General features: G+C 39.5%; 1 protein-coding gene across 1 annotated transcript; it reads right to left on the minus strand.

Annotated features, from left to right (window-relative positions):
• Nucleotides 1-7,663: 7,663 nt before the first annotated feature.
• Nucleotides 7,664-12,527, minus strand: LOC134067101 (uncharacterized). Its single transcript, XM_062522177.1, has 5 exons — nucleotides 12,438-12,527; nucleotides 12,237-12,347; nucleotides 11,219-11,385; nucleotides 10,863-11,109; nucleotides 7,664-7,837 (listed from the first exon to the last, which is right to left on the minus strand). The coding sequence occupies exons 1-5, from the start codon at nucleotides 12,525-12,527 to the stop codon at nucleotides 7,664-7,666; spliced, it is 789 nt and encodes a 262-aa protein (XP_062378161.1).
• Nucleotides 12,528-12,904: the final 377 nt, after the last annotated feature.

Genomic DNA, 12,904 nt, shown 5'->3' on the forward strand with positions numbered 1-12,904 from the left:
ATGGTTCATAACCAGTCCAGGACAAACACATACTCACTTTTCTCTTACTAGGCTATATCAATCCAGGATTATTGTTTGTAATCGGTCCAGGACAAACACACACTCACTTGCCTCTGAAGTATTAATCCAGGATTATTGTTCATAACCAGTCCAGGACAAACACATACTCACTTTTCTCTTACTAGGCTATATTAATCCAGGATTATTGTTTGTAATCGGTCCAGGACAAACACACACTCACTTGCCTCTGAAGTATTAATCCAGGATTATTGTTCATAACCAGTCCAGGACAAACACATACTCACTTTTCTCTTACTAGGCTATATCAATCCAGGATTGTTGTTAGTAATCGGTCCAGGACAAACACACACTCACTTGCCTCTTATTACTGTAAGTATTAATCCAGGATTATTGTTTGTAATCGGCCCAGGACAAACACACACTCACTCGCCTCTGATTAGGTATTAATCCAGGATTATTGTTGGTAATTGTTTCAGGACAAACACACTTTTTTTTAATGTATTATTTAAGTTGTTTACTCCTCTTGTTAAGTAGTATGACATATTTTTCCAGAAATTTAGCATTGTTTTTGTTAAGACAAATACTATTTGATTTACTCCAATTTTATTGTATTTTCTTCCCTCAGAGTTGCCCGGTGTTAAAGATGGCAGGTGAGTGTGACCAGGAGAAACATTCTATTATGCAAATTTCACAACCTATTATGCAGTGCGCTTTTCTAATAATATCCACCAACATATCCTTCTCTCTATGTCACAGATTTCCTAGTTGGAAAGTGTGGAGTTCACTCCATATATGTCTCCACTCTAAGATCTATCTTCGAGGATAGTGAGATCTCTGATGAGGTTCCAACTAATTTTATTTTGAATACTGGTGTCTTACTTGTGCCAATCTGAATTCAAACCTATATAGTGTTTTTGTTTTGATTTTAGTGAAAGTTAAAATCAAAATGATGTTTTATGTAATACACAGACAACATCTTCATTGGTTACTAGATACTATATCAAACTTCCAATATGTGTGATACCTGTTTATCATAGCAGGATGAGGGCTGAAAATTTAGTTAACCCATATGCTTTTTCAACAGGCAATTGATGCCCTTTTGTATCTGCTGTGTAAGGTATTGAGTGCACTTTAATGGCCGCGTTTCCCAAATGCGATCTTTCTTAAGGACTTAAGAAGGCTCCAAAGAAGGAATCGCTAAGAAGGAGCGCTAAGATACGGGTGTTTCCCAAACGCGTTCTTAACTGCCTTCTTAGGAGAACGTTAAGATCAAGCCAAAGAAGCTTCTGAAGAAGCTCTTAACGACAGCTGTTCACTACGGTGGTGCTGAAACTGAATCAATCGATGCCAGGCAAATCGATCACCCACCCCTTTATAAGCGCACAAGTCACACACAGCGCCCCGTGTTCCCCCTACAGGTGCAATTAGGCTACGCATGTAACGTGTGTGTGTGTGCGCAGGCCCGGGTGGCTAATCGGGAGATTCGGGAGGATTCGCGGAGGGCCGATAACGTTTTGGGCCGGTGTGAATATCGTGAGCTTAAAAATATTGTTTCTGGCCCCAGCCGTGGCGCAACTGGCTGGGGCACCTGCACTGCACGCCGGCGACCCGGGTTCGATTCCCGCCCCGAGGTCCTTTCCGGATCCCACCCCGACTCTCTCACCCATTCGCTTCCTGTCTCTCTCTACTGTCCTGTCAAAATTAAAGGCACAAAAGCCAAAAAAATATACTTTAAAAAAATATATATATTGTTTCTGAAAATAATTTGCTGCGCCCTTGCGGCACCTATGCAGCCTGGGCTGTGCGGTCGCGGCTCCTTACGTCTGCCAAAAAACTCAAACTAACTGATAAAACAGGGTGATTATCAATATAGCCTAAGCCTATTTTTTATTAGCTCAGGCCATTCATATATTAACTCATGCAAGACGCATCCCATCTCTCTTATAGATAGTGTGGTAGTAGGCATGTGATGTAGGCTAGTCTACTTTAATATATCCGAGAAGCTGTAACCCTCCAGGCCATGTGGCCTGCGAGTGGAGTGCACGTTTGCATGAATGTAAACCGGACTTTTACATCGCGGACTTTGGCAACGCCTAGAGTAGAAGGTGAAGCCTCATTGGATAGGTTCAGCTGAGTTCAATTACATCTGTTTCCTTGATATCTGTGAAATGCCACAGGGTTGATGTTTTTTGTATGTGAAGTATTATAAACTCATATGCAGATGTGTTGAAAACTTAAAGGTTGGGTACGGAATTAGCAAAACGGACGGCAGAGTTTGAACATATACAACCTCAAGTCCCGCCCTCCATGCACGAGCGACAATTCAAATGCGCAGCGCGAGAGCGAGCCAGGCTAAATGAAATGCCATCCTGGCGTCTACAGCACTATGAGCTGTAGTCTCCATACAATCACTCACATCAACTTCCCCAATTACATTCTTTAGGCTATTCACCTCCAAAGGGTTGTAGTACATATGGTTCAGTAGCCATAAGTGTGTATATTTGAACAGAATCTGGTTTGTTCTTACCAGGGCGATTATCTCCTGAAATATCCGAGTTTAGTGCTGCCCCGTTGGTTCGCCTATTCCACCGTAGCTCCAAGCTGTTAAGTTTCGATTTCATGTTTACAGCACTCTTCGTGTCATGGTAAAATGTAATTTTTGCTACATAGCTTATTTATTGCGTGGGTGATTGAGTTTCCGTAGGTATCCGCTGCCTTAGTTAGTTTGTATAGAAATGAAGTGACACAACAAGAGGGGAACATGGATGTGCAGCAGCAGGCAGTTGGTTTCGTTTCAGCACTGACTCGCGGTCACCAGCTTTCGAAAGGGTCGCGCGCGGTGGGGAGGGGGAGTAGGAAGAGGAGTAAGACGTTAGATTGACGATCGAGCTGTGAAATGATGGTATGGGGTGAGGAATTCTATTGGCTGGAGTTTTTCGAGCCCTGCCCGTTCCGCAGATGATTGACGTGTTTAATTTCCATTTCAGTGCTTCCAACTTAGTGGCTATAAGTGGGTTAGGAATAGGATTTCAAGTGATTTTGCAAAAATGGCCAAAAAAGCTCATTCCATACCCTACCTTTAAACGTGTAATTCAATATTATTGAATATTATTATTAAGTCTATGTTTCTTGCGCCAGTGGTCCACAGCCACGAGTGCATTGCAACATTGAAAATCGTTTTATTGTTTAAAAAAGTGGAGGATATACATTTCCCTGACGCAGCTTGATCTAAAGCCTAGAAATCTAGGTGCCCCTAGCGGCAGGCTACGATCACTGAGCATTTGATCGCTAAGAAGGCTGTTAAGAGTGGGTCAGCTCGATCTTACGTTTCCTTCTTAGTGAAAGATCTTCTTAAGCTAAGAGCAACTCTGGGAAACATGTTCTTCTTTTACAGTGTTCTTAAGAGCGTACCAAAGAAGATCTTAGTGTTAAGAGCGTGTTTGGGAAACGCGGCCAATGTCAGTATTCATCAAGTTAATCTTACATTGCATTTGGTAGTTTTAAATGCTCCATGTAATTTCTATAATACTATGTTTTTTGTTTGCACAGAACTCTCCAGGAACCTTCCATTTGGTGTCTCAGACACTAGTGAAGATCCTGGAAGGCTCCTCTCGAGCCAGGAATGCGTACTTTATGAAGGTTTGTTATTATGCATTCTCATATTCATATTTTTAATTTCATAGTTGGTCAGATCTTTTTAATTTGAGAACCTTTTATATTCATCCTGTCCTCTGCTAGCAAAACATTTTCAAGGAAAAGGTGATGGTTGGGGCCTTCCTAGAGAATGGCAACCACTGGACCCTTTTTGTAAGTAGCTATGTATACTGTATATTAGTAATTTATTGATCCATACAATTCATGCCCAACTAATGCGTTTTCTTTTCTAGTATGCAGACATTACTGGGAGAAGGGTGATATACATGAACTCCCTTGGGGAAACTAAAGAGAGGGTGGCGACCATAGTTGAAAACTGGAGGTACAAAATATGGCTACCCGATTATCACTGTACTACTACACTGTGAGGACCAAACAGGGTTAGAGTGCACCAAACAACCCCACTCCCCACCTGCCAATGAAGCCCATTTTTTGTATTCTAGCTATGCTGAATGTGAACTGTAATGTTTACGGTGAAATTTGGGGGTTGCACTATGTGTTGCAGTGATACATTTAAAATCCATTGTTTTCATAGCAGTCTAGTTCCATTGCAATGAGAGCTGCAAACGGGCCTTAAAAGTTAGGCCTGACACGGCCCAAGCCTGACAAAATTCGTCCCGAACCCAACAAGTACATTTTGACTGACCGCTTTTTAAAGCCCAAACCCGCTTATAGCCCGGAATTATTCAAATATGCACAGACACACAACTCCTCATTTTGTCAAGAATGAGTCAGGGGTATACATTTTAACATCACTCATTAATTTTTAATTCCTAAACACTTTTACCATAACAAGTTAAAACAAAAAACGATGTTTGAGTTTTTCCTTGCCCCTGTTGCTCTTTGGCGCTCTTTGCTGTTAAGCGCTCTGAGACATGCCTTTTGTAAAATCCGCTACAGAAATAAATTGAATTGAATTAAACAATTTTAACACTTAAAAGAACTTGTGTACGTGGCTGGCTCAAACAAAATGTAGGATAAATGCCACACTCTATCTTCCGCTTCACCTCATCAGCATCCATTTTTGCATCTATCGTGCTGGTGGAAATGCATCAACTGACCACTAATTTAACGCGAAAGGCATGGCGCAAGGCCGAGTCCGACCCGGGCCCGAGTAAAATTAAGCCTGAATCTGTTGGGCCCAGTCGGGTTCGGGCAAAGATTTCCAGCTCTAATTGCAATACAGTCCATGGGATAAAGGAAGTTGGGATCATATCTCATTGTTTGGGGGGAGATGTTCGCTGACCCCTGTTTGACCCTCTGTCTAATAATGAGTAGTCCTTGACTAATTTTGTTTCTATTCTATTCAGTTCATTTGCTGAAGGAAGGGGATGTCATGGCCCCTGGACACCGGTATCCATAAAGCATCCCCTGCAGATGGATGGGAAGTCATGCGGCGTTCATGTTGTTATGGTATTCATTATTGCTTTTGCCCTCCATTGTATTGTTGCTACACTGTTACAGTGTATCTACCTACTTAGGTACAGTGGAGTAATCGGTGTAACAATATGTTATAGCATGCACTAGTGTTGTACTTACCGGTACATTTTGTATTTTCGTGTACCTACATACCGTTGTTACAATTTAATATTAAGTTGTTTTTTTTAAATACTACAACATCTTCACTATATTCTGTGTGTTACTAAGTTACTAGGCACTGCAAACTGAAGAAATTGACTGGCCTTAGACTGGAACTAAGCAGAGTTTTTTCCAAAGTGATGCCGCTTCCCTTGAGCAAAGTTGCCCAACATCAACGTGTCCTGTGCATTGATTCATTCGTTCCAGCATTAGCGTGCTTTGGGCCTCGGTCCAGCCACCCTTCCTTGAAGAATTCAGCAAAGTAGCAAAGTATTATAAAAATACCGGTACTTCATATTACAGTGTATCAATGGTATGTATGGTATGTACAGAAAAATACATGAGTACAACACCAGTACATGCTATAACATATTGTTACACCGGTTATACCACTGTACCTAATGGGGTAGATACACTGTAAAAGTATACCCTTAAAATAGTGTTACTGTCATTTTTTACACCTTCAAAGCTACAAGCTTATTACAAGCTTTTTCATCTACCTGAACTTTCATCAAGCTTAAGGTTGAAACTGCAACCTCTTATTGAGAGAAGTCTGACAATTTGTTATTCTTCAGAATGCCCGAGCCATATTGACTGGGGATGCTCTGCAGCAGAGCCGCGTTTTGGATTTTGGACCCATCACAGAATTGAGACAGCGGCTGTGCAAGGATCTCTTTATTGCAACAGGTATGCAACATACAACTATGCATAGTTGAAGCATACAGTTTCTTAACCTAGTAATGCTGGTAATTTAAAACTAATCATTCCACAAATAAGCAGATATTTACATTTTCAATTGAGTTTCCATAGCATTGAGCATTATTCTATGTTATTTGTACATTTATTAATTTCATTTGTAGACAGGACACAGACATGCAGTAACTGCCTGAGCACTGTGAGCACTGCAAACAAGGTAAAGTATACCATGTGTTATACCACTGCTTGGTCAAATTTCCTATTGTGATGCGCTGTTTGGAACGTGCATTATTTTTCTATATACCGCATGGCTATGAAGTAGTTCCCTACTTTTGGGCTTATTACACTTGAATATTAATTCGCCAATGTCAATGTAACGGTAAAAACAACAACGTTGTATCTAGGACAGCGGCAATATAAACGAAAGTGATAGTAGCAGTGGTATAAGCGGGATAATCAACTCCGCGCCGTGCGTTTATAGGAAAATAATGCACTTATCGAAGTGTAAAGTCCCCTCCGCCTGCGGCGTCGGGTCCTTATTACCACTTCGAACGTGCATTATTTTCCTATAAACGCACGGCGCGTCGTTGATTATCCCTTACATAATTTATGTTATTCCTAAATCCATATCTGTTTCAAAAGGCATATGAAACAGATATGGATTTAAATGTAGAATTTTCTGAATGGAATGTGGTCAAAATATTCTGTTTATCAAATCCACACCCTAGTGTGTATCAGGTATTACTGTGTTAAAGAACGGTAAACAAAATTGTATGGTGTTAGTAGGAAGGTGCTGATAAAATTCTTATGGGGCTCTTGTGTTTCTTTCTGGGGTTTTTTTCAGTTTTTTTTTTCTTCTTCTTCTTCTTTTATGTGTCCCTGGAATGATTATCATCCAATCCTGATATCTGAAGTGAAAGTTCATTTCATCATAATTATTTTTATTAACTATTATCTGCAATTTAAGGTCCAATGCAGAGGATGTGGTTCCTTTCAGCACAAAAAGTGTGCACAAAGAGAGTGCCGTCTGTGTGAGCTTTGTGCAGGTTTGTACTACTTTTGTGCAGGTTCGTACTTTTTTTTTTTTTTTTTTTTTCATCGTATTGTTCTATTTTTTGTTTTCAAAGAACAACTTCACAAACACACACATTTGTACATCACATGTGGCTGGACTGACCTAACAGCGTAAATGCAGATGCCTGGCCACAGTGGCCAGTGTAAGCTTTTAAAGGCACTAGACACTTTCCAGTGGAAAGTGGTTGCTTTGAAAACCAATCGCATACAAACTACTGGACTGGTATGGTTTGTACAGTCAGGCCAAATATTGACATGATGGTTCAGAATAACCAAACCTTTCCTACTCCTTTATTTGAATTAATGTATCTGACAGATCTTCAGAGGCCTAAATAACTGTGCTTCAAATCATCCCTGTAAATAATGATTAGAGTTCAGATGCAAAAGCCTCTAAATCCACTTTTGTCAAAAATGAGATAATGATGGTGAGTGAATGCTGTTCACATATAGTGTAAGTTAATTCAATAATTTAGCTTCAAAACTCACTAAATATCATTCTCTTCCTGGTCTGAAATATTGATTTGTAGGCGAAACCCTATAGGAGTCTGATACAAAATGCTAATTTAAAAGAAAAGTGGTCAGACGGATTTAGAGGCTTTTGCATCTGAACCCTTCTATTATTAACAGTATTGTTTATGCTTCAGAGATGAGAAAAGTTGTAGATGGAGTTGGAGAAGAGGGACAAAACAGGAGCGATGAGGGTCCAGAAGATGAGGTAATGGAGAGGCAGGAAGATGAGGTGACGGTGCTGCTGGTAGATGAGGTGACTGTGAGGGCAGTAGATGAGGTCATGCCAGTGCCAGAAGATGAGGTTCTTGTGATTCCGCAAGATGAGGTGACACAAGATGAGGAGGCTGGGAGTACACTAGGAGTGACGGATGAATGGGCAGAAATAACTGTCCCTGGCCGATTGGCGGTAACAGGGCCAAAAAAGAAATCTTACACAGTCACACAGGAGGAGATCAGACGACGGATAAAAGGGGAGAACATGTCTGCACATGTTTTCAGAAGCCTTATTGGGGTAGGATTTTATTAAATGCTTGTTTTGACTATGAGATGTTGCAGGATTTTAGTGCAAAGACACTGAAAAACTCAGGGGCCTGTAATACTCAAACAAACACTCAAACAAACCTAAACACAACAAACCACGGCTAACCAATCGATAATAAAGATGGAAGAGGACGTGCACCCACCCCATCTTGTTGCAGATTGGTTTGTCGTTGTTGTATGTTTAAATTCAGATCCCCCTATCGCTAGCGTTTGTTTGAATACACCACCCAGTTTTGAGTTATTACAGCCTCTGTGTTGTTGTTCGAGACCAGGTTATTTCATAGTGAATTCAGGGGGCAGGAAGATAGCCAGTCAAGGGGAGATTAACAATTTGAGATAAAATTGAAATTGTGCTAAAATCCTGCAACATCTCATAGACCACCTTAAATTACAGACTAAGAGTGTTCACTGTAGATGACTAAAAATCCAGGTTGTTTAATGTAGGTGGAGTAATGAAAAACCATGGAAAAGTAAGGATGAAAAGCAATGAAAAATACTCAACTTTAGTGCCATTAACAGAGTGAAAAGTATAATAAAATACATGTTATTTTCCCTGTTTTGTAGCCCTTTCATGCACGCATTATGAAAAATTATGATTATGCTTTATGATTTTTTTAGTATTGATTTTATTTTTACTCTATATGAGCCCAATATTGAAAATCAATTGGAATTGTTTTAAAAATATGATTTTATATAGAAGTTATGTCAGTGCGCAACAAAGGGGTGAAAAAAGAATAAAATGTAATGACAGAAAATAAGGAAACTATGGCCCTCTACTTCCTCCATACTACCCACCCAGCCCTCTACTACCCCCATACTACCCACCCACCTCTCTACTACCTCCATACTACCCGCCCACCCCTCTACTACCCCCATTACTACTCACCGACCCTCACCCACCCCTCTACTACCACCACTACCCAACCACCCCTCTACTACTAACCCACCCACCCCTCTAGTACTCTCATACCCACCCCTCTACTACCCACCCATTCTCTACTACCCCCATATTACCATACCACCTTGGCATTACCACATGTAACTAGGTCATTACTTATAAATATGTTTACCAAATGTGTGTTTCTTTGTCATTTAAAGCAGTTAAAATCATATTTAAAAAAAAAAAAAAAAAGTCCTAGTTACAAAATCAAATTTTTGGCCATTTAACTCCTCTGTTGCGCAACGTCCACATACGTGGACAGTTGCTTTTTAGGGTCTACAAACTCTGTTTTACATCAGATTTAATTTCAGAAAACATAGAGTTGTTCAACACACTCTCCTGTACAGCATAATATATATTTCTTTACATGATTTTGCCTTCTTGAGTACTAACTTTTTACAGATACTGTATGCTTGGAGCATTCAGCAGATAGCCATTACTGTCACTCATGTTGAATTGATGATGTCATCAAGCAGTCAATATTCCAAATATAAGATGACGTCATATTGTTAATATATTGCCATGGACCTACTAAAACTGCCCTGTAGTGGATTGGTGTATATCAACATGATAAATAAGTAGAAAGATAGAAAAGTTTTTTTGGTAATATTCCTGTCTATAAAATTTGATTGTAACACATTTTCATACATTTGCCCATACTTAAAGATGCCAGTACACTCTATATGTGTCTAACTCTGAGGGGTCTTATTTATCTCATTTTCAGGGGAGAAGGGCCAACCTCCCTGACTTCGTGAAACAGCTGCCTCCCAAAAAAAAAACCAAGACCTCAATATTCAGCTGTCTAACAGAGGGTGAGGCAACAGATTTGGCTGAAGGGTTTGCAATTAGCCTCAACCGAAATGTCGCTTCAAAAATCAGTGAGGGGATCACCAAAGAAATGGCAGAAGAAACAAAGTAAGTATTTTGATGTCATTGTATTTTCTGGAATTGCTCTACCCCCCCCCCCCCCCCCCCCCAGGGAAAGTTAATAATGCCAACATATTAATGTCTAAATATTTGTCTCATATTTGCTGTGTCAGTACAGATTTTTTTGTGCCATCTTGAGTGGCATGCCATTTTCCTTACATTCTTTTTAATATGTATATATATATATATTTGTTTACTGTTTTCTCTATAGACAGACCCTCCACAAGATGAAGGAAAATGCAGAGTCCACATGTGATGTTGACTCATCTTTTAGTTTGGAGACGCACACATTTGGGCCTCAAGCATTGAGCTATGTCATTGACTTCTTAATTGAAAAGTTAAACAACGTGCTTTAGATTTCTTTATCAGAATTTAATGATAGCTTAGCTTTTTTTTTTACCCTGTTTTTGGGTTTGCTTGTCACAGAAATAAACTTGTATACAACGTGCTTTAGATTTTATCATCAAAATTTAATGATAGCATAGCTTTTTTTGGGTATTCTTGTCAAAGAAATAAACAGTATACAACAAAACTTCAAAAATCGGTACAGTCCAAGTGTTTGATTAGAATATGCTCATTCTAGTAGTCTTCTTTTTTTAGTCTTCATTGAGCCTCTGGATCGCTTTCTCACAGGGTAATCAGGATTTTCTGGGCTCTGTTGGTGTGTTGTGGCTTTGCAGATCGACCTGGTGTCTACCTTGTGTTTTCTAGATGGAAATAATGGCATGATTTTCTTGCTGTTATCATTGATAATGGCGGGGTAGGGGTCCTTGCTTTCTTTGCCCCTGTCTGCCTCTAAAACATGAAAATGTAACCTATCAATCATTTCCTTTATTGGATCAGGAGTTTCTGTCCAGCTACTGATGATATTTGCAACACTACCTAATTTCTCAACAGTAGTTAACACATGGGTACCACTTGCTAAGGTTGGCAATGACACTGCACTGTGTAAAGGGATCGGTGCCAAACTGTCGTTCACACATTCAGCTGTTGCTTCTGTCGGCAAAGAGGGGGGATGGCTGAATTTGTTCTTCACACGCCCAGCATACTGTAAGTCCCTCATTATGGTGAAGTAGTCTTCTGCTTTTTCAAGGAGGACATGTATAAGGTCATCTATACGCCGATTCCTAACGCCTCCAAGAAACTGATATTTCAGCCTGTAAAAAAACCTATCACACAAACAATCATTAATTATTAATGGGTGAGAATTAAATATTAACAGATATGTGCAAGTAATAAAATAAGCAAGAGTGAGCAATTAAATAGTTTGCAGCTTACCGTTCAATGACATTGTTCGTATCAGTGTTCAAATGCTCAAAGCAACGTCCGTAATCGGACCACATGTGACCAATCTCTTCCCAGTGTCTTGTGAAGTACTGGCACACAGCTGGGTGTCGTCTGAACATTTTTTTGAACTTCTTGGCTGTGGTCTCAAATTCTGCCTCCTGTTAAAAGTATCAGAACACATTTTTTTACCATCAGAAGTTGTTCTTTGAGGTTCAATAATAGCTTATGCACATTTGTGCGTCCGAAAGTGACCAAGGAGCACTGCTAGAGCGTCTTATACAGGCTCATTTCAAAAAGGGTAGAACAAAACGTCATATTTCCCGCAACAGGGGACTGCCCCATAGACAGTTCCGAACGATCTTTAGTTGGACCATGCAGAGAAGGGGGTGTATCTTAGCAAGGTGACATATCCTCGCACCTCTTTTCAGATTGGCCCGTTTCAGCCTGGTCATTTGTAGTTTTAAATTTACATGTAGAGGCTTGAGACGGTGTTGCATCACATGTAATCATGCCATCCTACACGTTAAATCATTTCAAGTTTCCAAGCAAAATACAATAACTTCATTTTGGTGGTGGGTATAGCTTAAGAAATGTACGCTTGAGAAAGAAAAAGCATTGTATAAATGTTTTAACTATTGTAATACATATTACAATTACAATATCATAAACATGCAATTTGTGAATTATGGCCACAATAGACTGATGCTGTGAACATTGTAATTAATTGTTTTGGACAAATGCTTTACAGCAACTGAAAAAATGTAATGTAAAGATGGACCAATTTTACTTAATCTATTAATCAATTGGTTATTGTTAATCTATTGTAGGTGAGCAATAACACTTTAGACAAATTTACACAGTTTGCATTAGTCAGTTTCTCTCACTGGCATAATGCTCACCTAAAACCTCCAGTCTGCAGACATGGAAAGGTGCACAACGACTTTGCAGGCTAGGTCATTTGTGCAGACAATAGCTTACATCAGTATCATAACAGATTGGAAATACTTACAGTTTTACAGGCCTTCAGTTTGCAAAAGAAAGAAATGATGTCCTTCCTAATGTTCAAGTTGGAAGGTCCATGCACTCCAGACTCTGTTTTGGATAACCATCTTTGAACAGCCTGTGGATTAGTGAAAGAACAATGTAAGACTCACATTAAATCTTAGAGTGCAAAATGTAAATATTAAAGACAATAAACCTATGTATCTACCTGCAAGACGTGATACCAGCACAAAAGGATATGTGATTCAGGGAAAATGCTTGATAAAGCATTAATTTCAGCATAGTCCTTGTCAACCATGAATGCGCTAAAAAAGAAAAAGAAAATATAACTTCTCCTTACTTCCTATACCAAAAGATTTCTAGTTTTGTAATTTTTGGCAGTTTTTAAAGATCAACTCTCAAAGGTCCAAAACTAAGGCTTTAAGTGTGCCCAAACTTTTGCAGTGCCATGTGTTCTTTATGGCACAAAAAATAACTACACATCCATGTTTAGAGGAAATATTAACCATTAAATAAATGTCCTACAGAGACTGCCTGTTCATCATTATATTATATTATACTTTCGCACAACACTGTATGTAGACACAACAATAATCATTCCTACATCTTGCACATCAAGGGAGAGCGCTGGATTCCCTGAATTTAGGATTGCAATTAGTTACAGCTCACCTGGGA

The sequence above is a fragment of the Sardina pilchardus genome, chromosome 20 (assembly GCF_963854185.1).
Source record: "Sardina pilchardus chromosome 20, fSarPil1.1, whole genome shotgun sequence".
Lineage (NCBI taxonomy): Eukaryota > Metazoa > Chordata > Actinopteri > Clupeiformes > Clupeidae > Sardina > Sardina pilchardus.